The 24,512-nt window shown below is 38.8% G+C and overlaps 1 protein-coding gene and 1 long non-coding RNA gene across 2 annotated transcripts in view; one reads left to right on the forward strand and one right to left on the reverse strand.

The window, feature by feature from the left end:
* The window catches only part of LOC112054495 (uncharacterized), a 105,176-nt gene extending 87,422 nt beyond the window's left edge, over positions 1 to 17,754 (reverse strand). Inside the window, exons 1-2 of the mRNA XM_052886817.1 lie at positions 17,228 to 17,754; positions 7,947 to 8,082 (exon numbers count right to left, since the gene is read on the reverse strand). Coding sequence (XP_052742777.1) covers positions 7,947 to 8,001 — 55 coding nt within the window. The 5' untranslated portion in view covers positions 8,002 to 8,082; positions 17,228 to 17,754. The remainder of the gene's footprint in view (positions 1 to 7,946; positions 8,083 to 17,227) is intronic.
* A 1,641-nt stretch (positions 17,755 to 19,395) lies between these two features.
* LOC112056891 (uncharacterized) lies at positions 19,396 to 23,119 on the forward strand. Its single transcript, XR_008251645.1, has 4 exons — positions 19,396 to 19,509; positions 20,683 to 20,708; positions 21,215 to 21,317; positions 22,925 to 23,119. It is a non-coding gene; the product is annotated as an uncharacterized LOC112056891 (long non-coding RNA).
* The last annotated feature ends 1,393 nt before the right edge of the window (positions 23,120 to 24,512 follow it).

Below are 24,512 nucleotides of genomic sequence, written 5' to 3' on the forward strand. Positions count from 1 at the left end.
TCTTTCAGTGTTAGATAGCCCATTTATCGAGGAAGGCTATAGGCTATTTTATCCCCGTATTCTTACGGGTACTCCGTCTTACGAGTATCTCTGATGAAATAATAAAAAATATAAATGAGGAGATCCGCAGAAGAACCAAAGTCACCGACAGCTCAACGAGTTGCGAAGCTGAAGTGACAATGGGCGTGGCACATAGTTCGAAGAGCCGATGGACGTTGGATCCCAAAGTGCTGGAATGGCGACCCCGCACTAGTAAGCGCGGTGTTGGCCGACCCCCCACCAGGTGGACTAACGACATCAAGCGAGTCGCAGGGATTCGCTGGATGCAGGCGGCTCAGTATCGTGATGTTTGGAAGTCCCTACCAAAGGCCCATGTCCTGCAGTGGACGTCCAACGGCTGATGTGATGATGATAATGATGGTTCTTACGGGAACGAGAACCACGCGACGTTTACTAGTAGATTATAAAATAACGAAAGTGTGGTCGTCACCGGCTCTCAAATGACAATCGTTACAAAGTTGACTTTAGGCGTGAGTTAAAAGAACACATTAATTAAGGCGAGGTTACGTTTGACGAATTTATCAATGACAAATATTTTGGGAAGGAAGTGGAGAACTTTCATCTTCACACGACGTTATTAATATTGTCAATGTTGATGCTTTATCACTGTTAAACTTTCCGGATTTCCTCAATAAATTCCTTCCTTCCTTCAAAAGTGGTAGCGCTTGCCAACCGACTACCGGGCGATCTGCGAAGCTTCGAAACATTTTTTTAATTTGAAAAAAAAAATTAGTAAATCCAAATGTCCACGCCTCATGAAATTTATTATACGAAATATGGCACTTCAAAACCTCGCTCTGTTGGTTATCACACAAATATTTTAAAGGCGAAAATTTGTGTGTGTGTGTATATAAGTGTGTATGTTAGTTCCTCGTTTACGCTGCGGCCACTGAGAAGATTAGGCTGAAATTTAGAAAATGGGAATAGATTTAACTCTGGATTAACACAAAGGCTACTTTTCTATCCATGGTGCCCGCGGGATTTGTGAAAAACTGCGGATGAAGTCACGGGCGTCGGCTAGTTCATAAAAATGTTTGCACTATATATAAAAGTTTATGTGATTTTACGGTGCCAACATGCGACCAAGTGCGGCACTTTTCTGTACTGTCGTCCTATCGCGGCGGGTAACCTGATCTCTTTCGTCACAACGCAATGAAAATTATGTGGTTAATGAAGGTAATTCCTGTTACAACGCTATTGCTAGAAATTTTTCTATTTTTCTTTACTGGATTATCTCGTAGGTCACATGTTAGCGCCCTGGTCTATTGAATAAAATACTTTTATACGTGTAACATTCTTACAATTGATTACCTACTATCAAGTTAATTTTCCGTAAGTAGCTGATGTGGTTAATGAAGGTAATTCCTGTTACAACGCTATTGCTAGAAATTTTTCTATTTTTCTTTACTGGATTATCTCGTAGGTCACATGTTAGCGCCCTGGTCTATTGAATAAAATACTTTTATACGTGTAACATTCTTACAATTGATTACCTACTATCAAGTTAATTTTCCGTAAGTAGCTGCATGAAAATCGTAGGAACGTGATAATGTACCACGCAATTTGTATTACCTGGTAACCCAGTTAGCTACCACAATGAAAATTTTTCGTATATAAAAAGTTGGGCGTCACATCAAGATGTCACTCTGTTGATGATGTTACTCTTGGAAAATTAACTTGATAGTATTGGTAGTAGTCAATTATAAAAATGTTCCTCGGATCCTGGGCTAATAGTTAAAATATGGTGAAATTCCAGTCGACAGAACTCACGCTACGCCTCTGGTTTCTTGTTAGTTGAAGAGAACATTTCCTAACTGCCAAAATCATAATGTAAAAGACTCAAAGAATATGTAACTAAGAGCGCAAAGCGCAGTTGTTTGCTCAGCTGCAGCGAGTTGCGAACTAACTGTTAAATTCAAACAATGAACAAGTAATTTACCTACTCCGAAATCCCTTCTTCGAATAAAGTTTGCAATCATTAATGTTTACAGCGCAAATAGCTTACAATGTCTTCCCAACCGAAATGAGGTCACGGTTCCCAAATATTCCAACGACAATATGGCGCAGTTGCTAGTATTCAACATAGAAGACAACCCCTTCTAGCCAAGTGGTACGTCGATTCTCTTTCTACGAATTTTCTACGATCACTAACGCCTCGAAAACTAGAAAAATGTATGGGAATGACAGATCTTGATCACGTGACCTGTCGATAGCAAATGTCATTTCCATACATCTTCCTAGTTTTCGGAGCGTTAGCGATCGTAGAAAGACAATCGACGTCCCACTTGGCTAGGGGGCAAGGGTTTGATCCTTTTTTTTCGGCGGGAGAATGCGCAGACACAGTCTCCGACCGGGTGTGTGGGAATCGCTAACTGGCTCAGACCAATTATAGAAGGACCTGTATCGCACTCATAGTCACGAACAAAATTTTCTGTAATTTTTTGAAGAAAACGAGCTTAGATTTGGCATATATCTTATAATAAACTAGAAGTTTTTGCCCGTTTTTTACACAATTCAATTACACAAAAAGGTATTTTTACGGAGCTCTTTAACCGACGAACACGATTACAACTGTTTAACATCGATACTATAGAGACAGTTTCTATAATCGCATTAGATCGTTGATCATATACTTTGACAGAAAAGTAACGTCTAGCGAGGCAGGTCCTATACAATAATTGGTCTGAGCTAACTGGTCACGCGGAATACCCACTAAACCCTACCTACCTACGTCAAGGGTTTGATCCCTAGCTCGAGTTCATTTAGAACATTTTTTTAAGTTGGCTCAGGCCTAGTCTGATGGTTCCGGACGGTGCAAGGTCTCCGACCCCACCTGTAGCGGTGGCTGAAACGGCGCCATGGTGCATTGACCTACCGTCTCATGCATGATCTTACAGGGCACAGCTGCTTCGTGTACTTGCATAGGAACGTGAGGAAGGAGATCTCGCCGGTCTGCCACAAGAATGTATAGGCACCCTCCTAGCTCGCCACTCCCTGGCAGACTGTATGTCATGAGCGCCACAAAGGTACTCACTGGTGTCCCTTCTTCGGAAGACTTTTTGTTTATTTATTTAATTAAAAGTTATCCCTTGATTACAATCTCACCTGATGGTAAGTGTGACGCAATTTTAGATGCGGGCTAACTTGTTAGGAGGAGGATGAAAATCCACACCCCTTTCGGTTTCTACACGACATCGTACCGGAACACTGAATCGCTTGGCGCTGAACCTGGAACCGCCAGCTTTACGTAGCTTTTAAGGTATAAGGTATTATTTTTACTAATAATAATAAATAATTAATTAGAAAAAAAAAACAAAAAGCTGAGTATTTCATACTCGAATTCAAAACCTCGTGTTCGAAGTCTAACGCCTAACTCTGGACGAAGCACTAACAATACGAAGTAGTAACTTCGGTAATAATCCGAATTAGATGGAATATTCAAGTTAAGTTACTCTTACAAACTCACTGCTAAGACTGTTAGGGAATGTAGAGTAAGTAGTATTTCCTCCGCTGCAGCTATTTCGTGCGTCGCAGAGCACGCGCGCCATTTTGCTCCGCTCGCAGAGCAATATAAGACCTACGATATATTAATGAAGAGTTAGCGATTTATGTATCTAAATATTTTTTACTAACGGACGCCCGCGATTTCGTTCGCGTGGAATTCAGTTTTTCACAAACCCCGTGGGAACCATGGATTTTTCTGGGATGAAAGTAGCCTATGTGGTAATCCAGAGTAAAATCTATTTCCATACCAAATTTCAGCCAAATCGCTTCAGTAACCGCAGCGTAAAAGAGGAACAAACATACTTACACACTTACACACTTACACACAAACTTTCGCCTTTATAATATTAGTGTGATACTTCAGCTTATGACAAAACTATTAATTTCTACAGGTTGTTTCGTATGATCATTACCACATGGGAAATCGTACCGGCAAACATCGGCAAAGACTTACCGCCAAGCGATTTAGCATTTCTGTACAATGTCGTGTAGAAACTGACAGAGGTGTGTTTTGACATTTTAAATTTCAGCCAAATCGGTGCTGTAGTTGCGGCGTTAAAGAGTAACATAAATCCAAACAAACATCAATACAAACTTTCGCGTTTATAATATTAGTAAGATTAAAACAATCTTCCATATACACAAACAAAGTAAGTAAGTAGACAAATTAGAGAAGCAAAAATAGGTAGGTACAAAATATATGTATCTCCGTGTCACGGCTAAAACATTTCCTTTAGATTGATATGGAGATAAAATATGGTAAAACAACAATATTGAGTAATTGCTCAATATTGTTGTTTTGCCAGACCAATCACGATTAGATACATTATCTTGTTTTTCTGCTTACGGGCTAAACAAACACCGCGTCAGCATTGAGTGTGGTCTCAGATCTAGAGTTGACACGTGTTCATCAATTATCTTTATATTTTTGTGTATAATATTATTATATACGCAATAAAAATATATTAAAAATAAACTCATTTATAATACAATTATCGTATCAAAGCGAATAATAACTAATACCAGGAAAGCTAATAAAGATTGAATTGATTAAAGGCAGTGATTCTTGAAACGGCGCGTATTGTGAGGAGGTTCCTCACTCTGGAGCCCTGACCACTGGTTGCATTTTTTTTATAAATTTTTAATAGTTTTTTGTATTTTAAATTAATATTACATTGTTAAAAAACTAAAAAAATAAACTAATAAATAAATGAGAGACAAAAAATTGAATTAAAAACTTGAAAAAATAATAATATACCTACCTAACATAATTAAGTAAATAACAGAACAAATTGAGTAAGGTAACCGGCCAAATTCTAGTCGAGGTCATGCCAAGAGTTCTGAACTAATTTGGAAATCGATTTAGGGAAACTTAACTTTACCGTTCGAAAGCTGCTGTCATGCTACGGAATGCTAAAACTGTAGAAGGCATACCAAAATTATTAGAACTAGTGGTCGCCGAGTAGTCGAAATTAGACCATAATTCATTTAATAAACGAGATTTACAATAATAAAATATTTCATCATGGCCACTCTGAAATTAAAAATCTATACTAATATTAAAAGCTAAAGAGTTTGTTTGTTTGATTGAACGCGCTAATCTCAGGAACTACTGGTCTGATTTCAAAAATTCTTTCAGTGTTATATAGCCCATTTATCGAGGAAGGCTATAGGCTATATATTATCTCCGTATTCTTACGGGAACGGGAACCACACGCGGGTGAGACCGCGCGGCGTCAGCTAGTATAATAATAATTTTAAAAATAATATTAATAACACCTATAAACGAGCAAATTTGTAAATCATTACATAATCCGAATCTCGGAAACGGCTCCAACGATTTTCATGTTAAGAATGCAGAAGGTTTCGGGGGCATTTAAACGATCTATATGGGTTTCATTTTTAGAAAACACTCGTAAAAAAATATCGAGCAAAATTGGGTCATCCCGGTACTAATATTTAAATGAACGTTATTATTAATCAGTTAGATAAGTAGGTAAGTAGGTTATATATGTGTGTATATTATAAGTCAGTATGTCAGTACTGTGCGCAATGTTTAATTTTATTAATTTAATGTGCTTCTAAATGCTTAATGCATTTTATTTTATATAAAAAAATAGTTTTACGGACTTCTTCTCCATATTAGTGTGCTCTCCGTTCGCACAATTCTCAAATGAAATATTTACTACCTACATTACAAAACTGTAAGTAGTTAAATTTGTTTAAATGTTATGGTAGGTGAACTGTATAGGCGTTTTATTTTCATCTTGTCAGATTCATTATATACACATACTATTCGTCTATATACTATTAGTCTTTATTTTCTAAATAATATATTAATAATATCTATACTGCACTGTAAATGTCAAATATTTATTACAAGTTTATTTTAAAATAATATTACACATATATCACTGTTAGTTATATATCAAAGTCGGTATGTAGGTAAATAGTAATAGATCGCTGCGCTCATGCTAATGTAACACAACGTCAAGATGTAGGATGATTGAAACGGACGTCGCGTTGACAGATTACTGCTTCCGAGCCTTCCGAGTGGGGGAGGGGGTACGAGAGGGTAGATGGAGGGATAGGGGTAGTGGGGAGTTGTGTCATAAATGGGCAAATTTCTACAGCTGATTGCACATTTTGCCTTTACCATATGTCATGTGTATGTAAAATCAGTAAGCGTAAAATGCAGACCACGATATCTTCACTTCAACGGCCGCGTAGCGCATTGGTTAGTGCCCTGCTCTCTGCATCTGGGCAGATAGCATCTTAGAGTGGCCAAAGCTGCTGTACGTGGTATTAAAAAAACCTTATTCATAGACGAGCACTAGCAACGGTGAAACGGAGGCAACCAAAATGCGCTGAGGGAGTTTTTGTGGTAAGTTCCACATAAGCCGTCTTGTCATCCAGTAAGTCGGGTATCTCAGAAAGAGATTTCCCCCCAAAACAAAAAAAAAGACAACTAGCTCTATGAGAAAGCAAAAAAAAGATCTAGTAAAGCTCTATGAGAGACAAATATGGAGTTTTGGACCATAGTGACTACTCTCCAAATACTCAATTATCCAAGCATAAAACGTATTTTTTTTTATATTTTTGCGTGACGTAGTCGTAGCTACATTCGAGAACAATACCTATTAACGCGTTAATGAACGCTTGTTAATTTTCTTCATGGATACAAAAATTTGGCAAAACTATTAAAAGTTATAATCGTTTATGAACAAAAATCAAAGTTCCCCGCAACAATTCTAAACGGAAGCTCTTTGTGGTGCGGAGCCAAGCGATTGATTACACTGTTTAATGAGTTGCCCGGGGCGGGCCCGCGGGAGGAGACTTTCACTGTCGGAGCGAGCGAAGCGAGTTATGCGAAAGTTGGAGTGACAGAGGTGGAGTCACATAGACAACACTGTACGCAATTAAGTGTGATTCTGGTCGTAGAAATTGAAAACATATTGTGTATTCTTTTCTTACACGGACGTTTGGAGCGCATTTTCAAAGACCATGTTTCCGGATTGTTATAATTCCTTGTAATATTCTTTGTGGTGCGGAGCCAAGCGATTGATTGTATTTAATGAGTTGTCCAGGGCGGAACCCGCGGAAGAAGACTTTCACTGTCAGGGGAAGCGGAGCGAGTTATGCGAAAGTTGGAGTGACAGAGTTGGAGTCACACATATAACACGGTATGTGTGATTCTGGTCGTAGAAATTGAAAACATTTTGTGTCTTATTTTCTTACACGCGCTACTAAAGGTTGAAGCGCACTTTCAAAGACCGTGTTTCTTGATTGTTATAGTTCTCTGTAATTTTCTTTGTGATGCGGAACCAAGCGATTGATTGCAAAGCGGTTTGGGTGTCCTCATACACGCTGATATTGTTTGAAAAAAGACTTCTAAACACCAAACATTGATTAGGTACACTGTTTAATGATTGGCCTCGGGGCAGGACGGGACTCGCGGCGACATTCATTGTCTGAGGAGGGGAAGTGAGTTATGCGAAAGTTAAAGGGACAGGAGTAGGGATACACTCGCAATACGTCATGCGATTTAAGTGTAATTCTACTCGTAGCTTAGGAAATTTTATATTTTGAGTCTTCTTTTCTATTAAATTATACCAGTATTACGTTATGATAAATAGTTTTAAATAAAAAGAGTTATATGTAAGACGATTAATTATACCTCTTTTCTTTTTAGGTAGGTACTTACTGTTCTAATCTTCGAGTCCGCTCTAACATCGCAACACGCTAACCAGATATTTAACCGCTACGATACGTTTTCTTTTACTGTGCAACCAAACGCATCGAACGCACTTGAAGTGTGGTGCAGTCTTTCCTTAATTGATTTATTAGACACGTCTGTAAGAGAAATGATAGTAATCACTTACCAATAAGAGTGGTGCAGTAGATCGCGAGTGCGGTGAGGAGGGCGGCGCGCGGCATGGCGGCGGGCGCGGGGCGGGGGAGGGACACAGCGAGCGGCGGCCACCGGGCCAAGGAGGCTCATCTCCAGGGGCGCTGCATCTGTGGACAGCACCAGTGTCAGCTAAGAGCAGGGTCTACAAAGGTCAGTGGCGCTATACATTAAAGATGTTTAAAAAAACTCGACAGTGTAAGTCTAACACTCCTCTCTGTCTAACGTGCTATTAAACTCACGACTACACAGAGATGGAGACATAATGACGAGGTAGAGGTGCTGCACCTGAGGATAGTACCAAGGTCAGAATCAGCGAGGGTTTATAAAGGTCAGTAACACTATTCTGAATTGATGTTTTAACTAGACTGTAGGTGTATTTATATATATAGGTGTATATTTTAACTTAATTAAAAAAAATAACAAAACATAAATAACATAAATTAATTGCATATTATATTAATTGCCTGAGGCTTAGAAACTCCAATGGGTATAAATAATATATTTATAATAAGACAACTTCCTTAAATGTCCCGACATCAGAAAAACTCTTCGGATATCTAAAAATTTTAACACAATATTAAGTTGTGACAGAGATGTTTCCAAGACAATTATTTATGACGATCGAATTTATACTCTAACTCATAGCACCAAAATGGCATTTCGCACAGCAGTAAAGTTACAAACATTATTCGCATGCGAAAATCAACTATATTGTATTTGTATTAAAGTAGTTTTTCTCTTGTAAAGATATATCCGTATTCGGAGGGATATTGTACCGTGGAAGGAAGCGTTTAGAGAGCTTCCTGGAGCAATATAAAGTCGAGAAGTTTCTATCGAATTTATACTTGTATGTGTGTGCGTGGAATATCGATAGTTGATCAAATGAGATTTTAACCTCCTTAAAAAGAAGAAGGTTATTGATACGTATAAAATAATAGGCAATTGTACCGATACGGTTTTCATGAACAAACAAAAACATTCGTACAAACAAACATACATACATGTATACATAGATAATTAATCTGTAGAGAGGTCAATTCTGTACATGAAATCAGGGGGTTATTAGTGATCGATACTGAATCAAAAAATGCAATCAGTAAAACATTTTCTGTCTGTCCGTCTGTCCGTCTTTCTGTCTGTCTGTCTGTATGTTCGTTATAGAATATGTTTGGTAGGGGTAATTGCAAGTTTACATCGACTTTCACGCGGACTAAGTCGCGGGTGTCTGCTAGTCAATAAATAAAAACTGCCGAGGATGTAGCACTGCTCTGGTACAGAGTATTCCTACCAGCACATTGGGACTTAGGACCAAGTTCGAACGATTGAACCCTGTACTTTTACCACTTCAGGTTTGCCACTTGCAAGCCTTTGCAAACCTGCAGTCTACTCGTAATTTGACGTATGCTAGTTGACATTTACGAAATTGAGATTCTATGCAACAAATATCAGCCGGTGCGAACTGGTGGATATGTTAATTTGGTGTTTATTTGAATAGGTAGACAATAAAAACCAAAATAGTGAATAGGCCAGCTGAACTGGTTATGAACAAGGCCTTTTAACGGTGAATTTGTTTTATTTTAGTTCAAATCGTTCGATCCCCGCTCCGTTGATCTATTGTCGTACCCACTCCTAATACAGTCTTTCCCGACTAGTTGGAGGGGAATCGGAATATTGGTCATATTTAAAAATATATGGCAAATATTCTTTTAAAAAAAAGTCCGATAATAATCATCAGTTATCCATCAAAAAAGTGTACTAAAACTGTTTATATTCTGATTGTTTCGACGAGTGTTGCTGAGAAAACTCATAGCTCCACTGCGTAAATTGAACTTCAGAACAGTAAAAAAATAATCTATTGCATTCAATAACGCTCTCTATCGTATATAAAATAGGAGTGGTTATCGCTTGCCACCAACTCCCCTAGTTGTCAACAGCGTGTTATGGTGTGAAGAGGAATAAATCACGGCCCGATTAAAAGCTCTCCGCGTGAGGGCGCTTCCGGCGGGTGAGTGCACTGCAGAGGATCCGCGTCGGAGTCCGTGCGAACAGACTTATGAACATAGTCATTAGCGTGGACAGGTTATGACTAGGTTATTCGAAGTATTCACACACATTACTTCTGCTAAGACAAGTAGGATATGTTTGTTAAAGGCAACCTACCACTTGTCTTATTTAGGAGCTTCAGCTTACAAACATAAAGAGCTTAAGCAACGCTTAAGCGGGCTTTTTCCACTTATATGACTCTTATAACGTGACGGGTAGTAGCAACAGTGTTTGCATCATTTTGTCGTAGAGGAAACACCTCGAGCAGATCCCAGGACTTGTGACCTTGGCGTATTTAAGGTATGAAAAATTAACAAATGAAACTCGAAATCAAGTTTCGAGTTTCATTTGTTAATTGCGTTACAAAAGTGCTTGTAAACTGAAAATACTAGAAATAAACAAATTTCGATTTAATTTTTCTTTTGATTTTGTCTATGCATGGTTTTGTCACTATTGGATCCAGTTGCCAACGAAAATGCAAGAAAAAACGCTTACATGACAAGGTTATTTTTTACTATAGATTAATATTTTCTCTATTTGAATATCTATTACCACCGAAATTTTAAAAATAAAAACATACAGATAAGATGATGTTTAAAAGTAAATCAAAATTCCGGTAGAACGTCTATGGGGTCTATTTGCAGTTTAAGCGCTCTTTGTTTTTATTTTTTTTATTTTTAATTTTTATTCTTTACAAGTTAGCCCTTGACTACAATCTCACCTGATGGTAAGTGATGATGCAGTCTAAGATGGAAGCGGGCTAACTTGTTAGGAGGAGGATGAAAATCCACACCCCTTTCGGTTTCTACACGGCATCGTACCGGAACGCTAAATCGCTTGGCTGTACGTCCTTGCCGGTAGGGTGGTAACTAGCCACGGCGGAAGCCTCCCACCAGCCAGACCTGGACAAATTAAGAAAATCTCAATCTGCCCAGCCGGGGATCGAACCCAGGACCTCCGTTTTGTAAATCCACCGCGCATACCACTGCGCCACAGAGACCGTCATATTTCATTGTTCTGTGGGTCTAGCAGACCTAAATTAAAATAGTGTCCGCAAAAGCACGCTTAAATTCTCGTGATATCGTGCCGCGTTCCGGGTGTCATGTTCATGCTATCAGCCCCGCGGGATGCCCCAGGCGGCTCGGACAGCATGGTATCTAGTAACAAGTGTTCAGATTTACTCGCACACTTGTTATTCTCAATAGGGATGATGTTAAATTGTATATAAATTAAGAGTATGCTAATAGTAAAGCAATTTTGTAAAAGTAACAGGGTATCTGCGATCATTACTTTCGGAGCTACATGGATTTAAACGGTCAGATTTGCGGCACTACCGCGGATCCCTGAAAACGTCCCATACAAAATGGCACGAACTAATGCCGTCGTAGGTACATAATGATCGTTAGATTTGCATGAGCATTCAGCATGTTTATGTTTATAGTTCATTTATTAAAAAATGTCATATTAATGTAAGGAAGCTAAAACTGTATGAATTTTCATCTAATTACAATAAAAGAGTTTAATAGATTTTGAAATTTTATAATCTTATTTGTTTTGCAAATATCCAGACAATCTTTGCTTTTTATGTATAAATTAGTTAACATTGACCTTAATTGCCCGAATGTATCATAAAAATCAATATATTCAAACCTTGTCATCATCCCCATTATGAAGCGAGAATAAGCTTTGTAAAGATAAGCTGATGTATTGAACAATTTGGAAAATTAATTCCCGTACTGTCGGGCGAAGCCCATGTCCTTCCACTTGCTACATTCCTTGTATCTTGTTTCTTCTTCCATTTTCATCGATCTTATTACACAGCTAGCGGACGCCTGCGACTTCGTCCGCGTGGAGTTCAGTTTTTCATAAATCCCGCGGGATGGATTTTCCGGGGTGAAAAGTAACTATGTGTTAATCCAGAGTAAAATCTATTTCCATATTAAATTTCAGCCAAATCGCTTCAGTAGTCGCAGCGTAAAAGAGAAACAAACATACACACACTTACAGACAAACTTTCGCCTTTATAATATTAGTGTGATGTGATTTCATCGACTTAGAGCCTTGACTCTATCTTGCCTATTGAGAATGTCCTGGATTTGGTTCAGGAATGTTCCTCTCAACATTTCCATTCACTCATCATCTCTTTTCCCTTATCCCACTTAAGTGAGGTCAGAAAAATATGCCGGAAAAATATTTAACGGAAATATTTCCATTTACTATCACCTTATGATACTTTTTCGTCAGTCTTCTATGATTCATCATATCATTATCTTGTCTACGCCCAATTTTGCCCATATTGGGCAAAACCTTAATCGAGAAAGGTATGATTTGAGAGGAATGGTATGCTTAAACTATCTAAGCATAACTTTCCAGATTTCAGTCATTACATCTTCTTTTATTAACTGACTTCCAAAAAGGAGGAGGTTCTACGTTCGGCTGTATGTATGTTTTTTTTTTTTTTTTTTGTTTTGTAGGGTTTACTTCCAGGGTGGTCCCATTTTTTTCATGTCAGGATCTGATGATGGCATCCTGGAGAAATTGAGGGGAACTTTCGAAAGTTGTAGAACGGGCTAGTACGTTTATTAGTGTTTCCATAAGGTATTTTAAACCACTACAACTTTATGATGGTTTGGAGTTGGTCTGATGATGGAGCCGAAACACAGACGATGGAACTCGTCAAGGATTTACAGCAATCACCTTTTGTTTGGGCTTGATTAATTTGTATTGATGAGTACTTTCCACCTATATAGGTTGTGACTGTATTAAGGGTCTGGTGATGAAGACGAGGGACAGTGAAGAGAACTCCTCGACGGTTCACAGTAGCTACCTTGTGTTTGGACTTGATAAATTTGTATTGATGAGAACTTTCCACCTAGATGGATTGTGACTGTATTAAGGGTCTGATGATGAAAACGAGGGACAGTGAAGAGAACTCCTCTACGGTTCACAGTAGCTACCTTGTATTTGGACTTGATAAATTTGTATTGATGAGAACTTTCCACCTAGATGGATTGCGACTGTATTAAGGGTCTGGTGATGATGACGAAGCACAGTGAAGAGAACTCCTCGACGGCTCACAGTAGCTACCTTGTGTTTGGACTTGATAATTTTGTATTGATAAGAACTTTCCACTTAGATAGGTTGTGACTGTACACACGCAGTGGGAATGCTAACACTAAAAATAAAAAAATAAAAATTTTAATAAAAAAAATTCAACCGACTTCCAACTCAAAAACTAACTTTAACTAAAAAGCAAAAAATAACATCTTGCCTATGTGCTACCTTCTGATCAGTTTGAAGGCGGTGCCAAGTCAGTGTCGTGTTTTAATTAAAGCTGTTTCTGGAATAACCACAGAAATTTTGTAGTTTAAACGTATTTAATTAAAACATCACTGGCTTGGCACCGGCTTCAAACTGATCAGAAGGTAGCACATAGGTAAGATGTTATTTTTTGCTTTTTAGTTAAAGTTAGTTTTTGAGTTGGAAGTTGGTTGAATTTTTTTTATTAAAATTTTTATACAACATAATAACCGTGAACAAAGACGTGGAACGTAATAATGATATTAATTTTCATTCAAAAGCAGCCGTTTCGCCGCCAAGCTTCGCCTGGAGAGCGGTGGAACTCTCGCAGATAGCGGGAACGATTCCGTCGAGCCCCGAGAGACCAATTAATGCGACCACAATGGGACCGAGCAGCCAAAACAAAAACTGCTCGTTTGGAGTGTAACTTGAGGTAGTTCCGTGACGTTTTATAAATAGCCAACATTGTTGAAGTTTAAAACGACTACGCCCACTCGAAAACCGCTATTTATATATATATATATATATATACAGCCACAGAGATTTCTTTTTGTTTTACTCTTTACAAGTTAGCCCTTGAATATAATCTCACAATGCAAATCTAAGATGGAAGTATGCTAACTTGTTAGGAGGATGAAAATCCACAGCCCTTTCGGTTTCTACACTACATCGTACGGTTCGTCTTTCCGGTAGGGTGGTTTAGCTTTAGCATTTTTTGTTCTGTGGGTGATAACTAGTTACAACCCGTGCCACGGCCGAAGCCTCCCACCAGCCAGATCTCGGCCAGTTAAGAAAAACTAAATCGCCACGAAACCAGTGCGCCACGAAAGCCGTTCGCAAAATTAGCAGACGTTTCTGTTGTTGTCGTGACATACTCAAGATTTTTTCGGTTTAGGTCCTCCTTCACTCTTTTACCTGAGGAACGCCAGACATCGCAGTCTTATGTTTATATTATATACGTCGTCAATATTTCTTAGACGCGCATTTAAAGTTTTAGTTTCTCGATCCTAATTTGTACTGCGGCAATACGTCATCCAATTCCGACTGTAGATGGAATTCCTTAACCCTACATCCATCGGTCACAAGTCCCGGACTTTGCTCTACATTGTCTACGAGCATAATTCGCTGCTATTATGCTCGTAGACAACGTAGGGTATTTATTATATTTTTGCATAATCGTTTTCCACTAATCAGGTTCAAATACTTGTGAGATTAGATATACCTAGATGCGACACCTGTGAGACGAAAGTTGCGTTTGTGGCAGACAATAGATATAACACAGGTAGTTTACAGATACTTATACTGTAGGCGGAGTGGAGTGGTTTATAATATATTAAGGTACAGGCGTGCTCGCCCTACATTACACGCTCTTTAACAAAAGGCGATCGTTTTCCACTACAAATTCAAGGTCAAATGCTTATGAGACTCTCGACCTAGATGTAAGACCTGTGAAACCAAGTGGTCTTCGAAGCAAAAGTGTCACAGGAGTAGGCATTCGCGTAATATCAGAGATGGTGTGAGGTGACGGAATGCTGCAGAACAATAAACGGAATTCCGCGCGCGGCGCGTCCCTCAACTTGTTATTGCGTGAATTTTTCCCGAGGAATTTGTCGCCTCCGCGGGTTACACGGGTAAGAGGAGAGGTGGGGGTAGATCGAGAAACTCGGCAATACTTCACCGTAACCTCGAGTTTGAAACTCGTGCTGTTTAATGTAGAATTTAAAGCCACAATAGCTGTTTAGTGGTACTTTCACAAGCATAAAGGTTATGGCCTAGTTGTTAGCGGTTTATAGAAAGACATAAGTAATACCTTCCGACAAAGATCAATGTACCTACATATTGTTCCGGAAGATTTACACGTGGGCAATAGCTACTTTAATATTCCATAATAACAGAGCAGTATCTTCAAATAAAACCTAAACTGAAGGAAATTACATACAATAAACAACTAAGAAGTTCAAAAAAATGTAAATTGTATGTACCGAACTTCATAAATGGGTATGGTAAGAGAAGGCTGAAATATATTGTTCCAACAATCTTTAACGATTTTCCGGATGCGATAAAGAATCTTCTAAAAGATACCAATCACGAACGTACCTACATAAGCGGAAACTAAAGAATTATTTTTTGGGACAGCCTGTGAAGCGTCGCAGCACCGGTTCACTCACACTTTTATTTAACTACCCTATAATGATTATTCTTGGTATTTATCCTCTTCTGTTTGTTAATCTGTTTATTTATCCTCTTCTGTTTGTTAATAATGTTCTGTTTGTTCCTAAATATTGTATTATGCAATAATAACCAGTGCACAGTAAAACTAACTGTGGTTTGTGTTGCACTATGGTTAGGCTTAATTTCAATGTGTTGTTTGTTGAATAATAAATAAATAAATAATACAGTTGTATTAGTAAATATTAATCCTATTGATCTTTTCATTACCATTCAAATACGTCAAAAATTGTATTTCCGTGACTTTTGTTTTAGCACATTATTCAAATTTTGAATTTGGCTGGTCTAAAGATTTACACCTCCAAAACGACGTTTAGCCATCGATTGAGATTACTACTCGTATCAGCAAGAGCCGTGATAGCCCAGTGGATATGACCTCTGCCTCAGATTCCGGAGGAGATGGGTTCGATACGGTCCGGGCCATGCACATCCAACTTTTCAGTTGTGTGAAATTAAAATACGTGTCTCAAACGGTGAAGGAAAATATCGTGAGGAAACCTGCATAACGGAGAATTTTCTTAATTATCTGAATGTGTGAAGTGGCCAATCCGCATTGGGCCAGCGTGGTGGACTATTGGTCTAACCCCTCTCATTCTGAGAGAACTTGAACTCAGCAGTAAGCCAAATATGGGTTGATAATGAATGAATGAATAAACTATCAACAAAACAAAAGGAAGTCTGGCCCTGTAGCGATCCGTTAAAAAGGATGATGATGAAAATTGGCTTGGCCTTTTTTAATAAACAATTGATGAAAGCTGATAAATTCGTCGACTTATTTATAGAAAACACGAAGATTTCATAAAATGAAGGTAATGTTCATTTTCGGGTTTTCGTTTCAACTTAATGAAATGAAGTCAATTGGATATGGGATATACGTTTGGCTTCAAATATATAAGGAAACAAACAAGCTTTTGACAATCGCGTTGATGTGTACCCACAACTACAAAGAATAAAAAATTAGAACCTAAAATTATAACCATTTTCTGAAATAACTATTGAAATCCTTGTGTTGCATCGTCGGTGTCAATAAAAGACTATAATAGCTATAGGTAAATTCATCTTGGAGTCAAAATAAAAAATCATCAATTATTATAAATACATAAAGTAAATTAATAAAATAAGTAGAGCTAACCAGCACTTTTGAAACATCAAGTTTTTCTATTTGTAGCGAAACCACCGGTTCGGAAGGCATGTTCTGCTGAGAGTACATGACAGTAAACTCAACAAACTCTTTTGAAATCATCATTCTTTACAATATTCACCATTATTACTTATTATTATTATTAGTGATGATGATAGCTGATACAATTGTCTTTCTCATTAATAAATACATCAATTGTAATGAATGAATTGTTGACATAAGGTTATCATTGGATCTCCCAGCTCTCTCACCTAACCAAGAAAAACTAATGGAGTTTGCTTTGAAAAACACTATGGTGATGCAGCAAGAGTATGTTCATTCATTTATCCAGAAAAAAAAACCATTAAAGCATCAACTTGCCATGCTTGATAAGTAAGAAGAACCTCAGTGTCATCGTTGAAAAACACAACAGAACAGTAGATTATCAGAGACTTGTGTCATCTATGCAGATTTCTGTATACTCACAAATATTATGGAACACAACAACAATAATCGGAAACTAAAAAACAGGATCCAAACTCAGAATGATCCGTACTCACCGTAATACGAATGGGGGTAAACACAACAACGTACGCGAAAGCGCGGTACGACCGTCGCGCCACTACTGAACGCGAGTGACTGAAGTCTGCAAACTCCGCGCCCCTCATCCCCGTGCCCCGCGCTCCCGCACCCTCGCAGTCCAATGACCAGGATAGGGTGCGGGACGACTACGGGACGATGACGATATATCGTTTGTTTTTAGAGACTTATCGCACGACCACGACCAGTGGCCGCAACTGTAGAAACCAGTGATTCCCAAAGTGGTCTATATCGACCCCTAGGGGTCTATGACAACCTGCAAGGGGTCTACGTCAGCGAGAAAAAATTTGGGGGCCACGATGGTGGAGGGGGTGAATCTAAACACATACACTGATAATACCTATTTACTTACATCATACTATCTTATATCTTTATTATTAAAGCATCAGGTTCATTCTTCTCACTAAATATATTGATTTATTGCTTATGTTATTATATTTATAGTTTATTGTATGTTTATTTAATGTTACGTATATTTTACATAACAGATACAAAATTTGATTTTGAGTAGTTTTAATTTAAAATCAATTAATAAATGTATAAATTAATATGTGTTTTTATTTTAAGTTTTTAACACTAAACTTTACTACAGTTAGAAATTTACAGCAAAACAATATTAGGTAAGTAGAGGGTCTACCCGACACGGAAAAACATGGCAAGGGGTCTACGACACAATAAAGTTTGGGAAACTCTGGTATAAACCATAATGTCGCCGCACACTGGCCTTACGCGACAGCCACAAACGCCGCTGCAAGAAGCAAGAAGGGGCCACTAAAGTAGCTAAAGCGCGACACAGCCACTTGTGGCCGGTGGTCGACACTTGTGGTCGGTGGCTGCTAATTTTTTAACCCATATATGCATTATCATAAACGGCGCGAGTGGCGTGTTGCGGCGTTTTTTGTAGGCGTTTAGTGGCCGGCGCGGGCCACAAGATACGAGCAGCGGCGATTGTAGCGTGTGGCGGTCCATATAAAATGTATTAAAACTAGAGGAAATATGCCGGTAGCGGCGTTTTGTGGTGACCCGTGTGGGGGAGCCCTTAGGCACGACAAAGCTACGTATTACTATATGAAAACTATGAACCATCTGATTCCGAAGAAACGTACGTAGAGTTTCTTAGGTTACACCTCTAGACGTTTAGTCCTTAACTACAACCCAGTGTGACTCCAGAAACCACACGCAGCAGTATCATTCAACTGACTGAATATCTGTGCTCTCATACTGAAAGGAGACTCGTGCTCAACAGTGAGCTGAAAACGGGTCACTAATGATGATAGTTTAAAAAGTTGTTTTCATCATAAATCACTGCATTGGTGAAAAAGTTATGGAAATAGTTATGAAAATGCAGAGCCTCCTTCATTCCAGAGTAAAGAGTCCTCAAGAAAATAATATTATTTTGTTTAGATAATTGCAATTTAATAATTTGTTTATGAATGAATTTCTCAAAAGAGATGCAAACAATGTGACAGCCTCGCATTAGCTACGCTTCGAGTGAGTCCACAATACAGCACACAGTGGAAACTAGGACGAGGCTGAATTTCTGAGTAATTATAACAATACTAGCTAACGCCGCGCGGTTTCAACCTCGTGGTTCTAGTTCCTGCAGGAATACGGGAATAATATATAGCCTATAGCCTTCCTCGGGAAATGGCCTATCTAACACTGAAAGAATTTTTCAAATCGGACCAGTAGTTCCTAAGATTATCGCGTTCAATCAAACAAACAAACTCTTCAGCTTTATATATTAGTATAGATTGAAAGGAAAACTCATTAGGGATACCTAAGTAAGATTTTTATATACCGTACTTATGTAAAAAAAAAATATCGGTCCATATTCGGTTCAATATTGAGCACGAGTCTCTTCTCAGAATGAGATGGTTAAGGCTTTGGGTCCTCCACGCTGGCCCAAGGCGGATTGGAAGACGTCACATACGTAGAGAATTAAGAAACTTCTCAGATATTATGTATATATGATGTTTTCCTTCACCGTTTGAGACACGTGATATTTAATTTCTTAAAATGTATGTATGTAGCCTAAGCCTTTGTAACTTAAGGCTTTACTGTCAGGACAATGTGCAATCAGCCTTACAGTTTTCAAAAGGAATTCCAAGTATATAAGACAGTGCTGAATCGACTTACCATTAGTCGGACAGTCGCTGTGGTCTTGATAACTATGTCGTCATCGTGTCGTATGGTGTCAAGGCTCCCTCCCCTTATCGTCTTGGTGCCAATTTTGCTTATGGTAAGTGTTGCGATGTAACTAGCGATCTGATTCATATAAATTGTATAAATTCGAAATTTATTTTAAACTAGTCCCGCGGTTTCTCTCGCGTAGTACCCGTTACTGTAGGGATAAGGTATAGGGGATAAGGATAGGGGGAACAGACAGACAAACACACGCGGAGTACTTTATTGCATGTATAGAAGATTAATGTGTTATAACTAGCAGGCGCCCGCGACTTCGTCCGCGTGGAATTAGTTTTTCACAAATCCCTCGGGAACCATGGATATTTCCGGAATGTAAAGCAGCCTATGTTAATCCATGCTATAATATCACAATACCATTTCATCTAATTCGGTTCAGTAGTCGAGACGTGAAAGAGTAGCAAACATTCATATCAACAAAATCATTAGTTTTCGCAAATCTCGGGGTACCATGGATTTTTTTGGGATAAAATGTAACCTATGTGTTAATCTATAGTAAAATCTATTTCCATCCTGGCTAGGCAGGGAGAACAACACGAGCAGAGAACGGGGAGTGATGATTGATCGTCAAGGAATTCCTTAACCCTACATCCTGTAGTCACAAGTTCAAGACTGCTCGGAGTTTTTCTCTCTACCACGCGATGGACCCGGCACCCGCACGGTGAATCCATGGAATGCTAAGATATTCGTCTCATAATCCATAGTAAAATCCATTCCAAATTTCAGCCAAATCGCTTCAGTAGTAGCGGCGTTAAAGAGTAACAAACATCCAAACATCCATACAAACTTTCACGTTTATAATATTATTAGTAGGATAAGTCGTCGTCATCAACCCATATTCGGCTCACTGCTGAGCTCGAGTCTCCTCTCAGAATGAGAGGGGTTAGGCCAATAGTCCACCACGCTGGCCCAATGCGGATTGGCAGACTTCACACACGCAGAGAATTAAGATAATTCTCTGGTATGCAGGTTTCCTCACGATGTTTCCCTTCACCGATTGAGACACGTGATATTTAATTTTTTAAAATGCACACAACTGAAAAGTTGGAGGTGCATACCCCGGACCGGATTCGAACCCACACCCTCTTGAATCGGAGGCAGAGGTCATATCCACTGGGCTATCACGGCTCTTCATCTCAGTAGGATAAGTAGGATGTAGTAATTATTATGAATTTTGTTATTTTTTTTGTAATTCTTCTTTTTTTTTCAGATAATATCCTGCGTACATTGTCAAGTGTAAGTACATGTAGACCTAATTGCCTATTTTCATTATTTCAAACACAGTTAAAATATTTTTTATCACTATTTAGAGCCAGGGTTCGAGTCAAACTTAAAAAAAGAAAGTTATTATAGTTTCCTAATAAAAAAAATTGTTAGTTGCTGAAGTTAGTTGTTCAGCAATAATAAGGTACTAGGTATTAGTATAACAGTTTAATAATTATAGTTCAGATTTTATGCATTTGCATATTTGCCTACACTAATAACTGTCTAATTACAGCTGGCCTATTTTCTATTTTGATCATTATTATCAACCTATTAAAATAAATCAGTCATCAGGTGCTTACTGGTGGATATCCCCCACACCAGATGGACTGACGACATTAAGCGAATCGCAGGGATTCGCTGGATGCAGCTGGCTCAGTATCGTGATGTTTGGAAGTCCCTACAAAAGGCCTATGTCCTGCAGTGGACGTCCATCGGCTGATATGATGATGATGATGATGATAGGAGTTCATTTGCAGGGCTGGTACATCGCTGCTAGGAGCACTCGTTATTAACAAGATAGAGCGCTGTATCGACAAACTCAACGCCATCGTCGACATCGTGGGACTCATCTCCGGCGGGGTGAGTAGGGGCTTAAACATCGTATATTTTGCTTAGTAAAGGCTAGGAGATCTCACCAGCAACAAGGTAAAGCGCTGTATAGACAAACTTAACACCATGGTAGACATCAAGCGGCTCCTGTATGGTGGAGTAAGTACAATAGTTCAGACACCGCATGTTTTGTTTAGCAGAGATGAGGAGATCTCATCATCAACAAGGTGAAGCGCTGTGTGGACAAACTCAACGCCATGGTAGACATCAAGCGGCTCCTGTATGGCGGAGTAAGTAGTTCAGACACCGCATGTTTTGTTTAGCAGAGGCTAGAAGCTCTCATCATCAACAAGGATGATGGTTTTTTGGCTGGTAGGAGGCTTCGGCCGTGGCTAGTTACCACCCTACCGGCAAAGACGTACCGCCAAGCGATTTAGCGTTCCGTTACGATGCCGTGTAGAAACCGAAAGGGGTGTGGATTTTCATCCTCCTCCTAACAAGTTAGCCCGCTTCCATCTTAGACTGCATCATCACTTACCATGTGAGATTGTAGTCAAGGGCTAACTTGCAAAGAATAAAAAAAAGGAAGGAAGAGCGCTGTATCGACACACTCAACGCCATCGTCGACATCGTGGGGCTCATCTCCGGCGGAGTGAGTGAGATTGCTCAGAGGTCGCATATTTTTAAAATAGCCCGAAAAGGCGAAGCGGTGTATGTCCTCCTCTCTGGTGAGTACGACAAAAGTTACGTAAAAAAGTAAGAGTAATAGAAAGTACGAGTATAGTAATTAGTAACTCAGATCGTGTGGCAATATGGAAAAGCAAGGAGTTGCATGGACGATACTACAAGGCCCTTACTGGGCCGGACGTAGATCAAATAACATCTGTACCTTGGTTGCAATTCGGTGACCTCTTTGGGGAAACCGAAGGTTTTGTCTGTGCAATTATGGACGAAGTTATAAAGACGAGAAACTACCGGAAACACACTATGAAAAATGGCACTCTAGAATTCTGTCGAGCGTGTCATCGTCCTGGGGAGTCCCTCAGGCATATTGTGTCTAGGTGTGTCTCACCTTGCTAACGGCGAATACTTGCACAGACATAATCAAGTAGCCAAGATAATCCACCAACAACTTGCTCTTCAGTATGGCCTTATCGATTTTGAGATGCCTTACTAGGTACGACCCAGCGTCAGTTTTGTATTTTATATTTATATTAACATTGTTAAAAATTAAAAAAAAAGAACTAATAAATAAATGAAAGACAAAAATTAATAGAAAGTAAGAGTATGTGTAAGAGAGTGTAAGAGAGAGACATCGCATTCTAGCACGTCAAGGGTCGAGCAGTAATCCTTAAGATGCTGCGTAGGTATTATGAGGAGGTTCTTTTCTCTGGAGCCCTGACCACAGGTTTTAAGTGTCATGTCAAAACTATCCTCCCGGTTTCACCCACGTAGTTCCCGTTCCCGTGAGAATACGGGGATAAAATATTAAATATCATATTTATTACATGAAAGTAAAATTATTTGTATATATATTACAAATAATGTTACTTTCGAGTGATAAAAAAATTTTCCTACAACCTAGTAAAGAGTAGATAGTAATAAATCATTAATTTAATTTAAATCTTTTTTCTCAGGTCTAAAGTCGGCAGCCATCTTTATCGGGGAAAAAAACGAGAACTATTATAGAAGATATTCGAAAATTTCAATTCCGTAAAGCTAAATAATAAATAAAATATATGCATTTAAATTGGACATTGGTATTTATTAAATAAAATGGAACGTTATTTTGTACAAAGCGAATAAAATGCGCCACTGCAGTTGGTTATTTATTCATTATTAATTAATAAACTGATTATGTAAACAAACTGTTGTTTTTGTTTCCCACACCCACATATCTCTACGAACATATTAAGGTCTCTTTATATATCGACTAGCGGACGCCCGCGACTTCTTCCACGTGAAGCTCAGTTTTCCACAAATACCGCGGAAACCATACATTTCTAAAAACTATCCTATATTATGTTATTCAATAACATCTTCTATCTTCCAGAGAAAGTCCCATCACAATCCGTTCAGGCGATTCAAAGATTAGCCCCGACAAACAAACAGACATAGAGACAAAAAAATGTTAAACAAAGCTTGCTCGTGTTTCGGTGTTGCGTAGAGACGCACTTGACAGTGGTGGATTTACCAGTAAGCTAGCTCTAGCCTAGGGCGGCTGATTTTAGGGGGCGGCAAATTTTACCTAAAAAAAGATAATGTAACTTCTTCTCTTCTACAGAAATAAAGATAATGTAACGATAATTTTAATATAGTAACGTACGTCCTGTACAGTCCTACTAAAATATTAAGACTAACAATTTTATTGACACAATTTAAGGCTTAAAGTATTTGTATTGATTACGAACTAGGATACCTATCGAATTTCAGATTCCAGTAGGGGCTGCAGAAATTCAATAGCCTACTGGCGGCAAATTTGTAAATCCGCCACTGGCACTTGATATAACACAGTTAGAAAACTACTCAGAAGTGGATTAAAAAATAAGAAAACCAATGTAGAACAAAGGTTTTCACAATATTTATCAGGACAGTTTAATCAATCAATAAATCAAAATGTACCCAAAATAATACAGAGTTCACTACTCGAGACAGAGAGACATTCTGCCTGCCTAATCTATGCTAATATATAAAGCTGAAGAGTTTGTTTGTTTGTTAGATTGAACGCGCTAATCTCAGGAACTACTGGTCCGATTTGAAAAATTCTTTCAGTGTTAGATTGCCCATTTATCGAGGAAGGCTATAGGCTATATATTATCCCCGTATTCTTACGGGAACGGGAACCACGCGGGTGAAACCGCGATGCGTCAGCTAGTTAAGCATAATCTGAGAATGATTACTCCACGGGAAATGTTGGCGGATCGACCACCACCAGCACATTGCAACCGACTGTACCGCCAGCGGTGAGTGGCGCCACCAGTCGCTTCCATCCAATCACTTCCACTCTGCACGGAAACGACCAGCGCCACCTAACGTCGGGACGAACCAACACGAGATAGCCGAGTGACGTCATATCCTTCTCAGACTACTTATTTCCTACAATACAGTTATTTTGAAATCACAAACTGACACTACATTTTATATATAATTACGTATTCATGATGTATTTCTTCACTAGATACCTTTCCTAGATCGATGTCTGTGAATCTATACTTTCATTCTAGT

Source organism: Bicyclus anynana, chromosome 18 (assembly GCF_947172395.1).
Source record: "Bicyclus anynana chromosome 18, ilBicAnyn1.1, whole genome shotgun sequence".
Taxonomy (NCBI): Eukaryota; Metazoa; Arthropoda; class Insecta; order Lepidoptera; family Nymphalidae; genus Bicyclus; species Bicyclus anynana.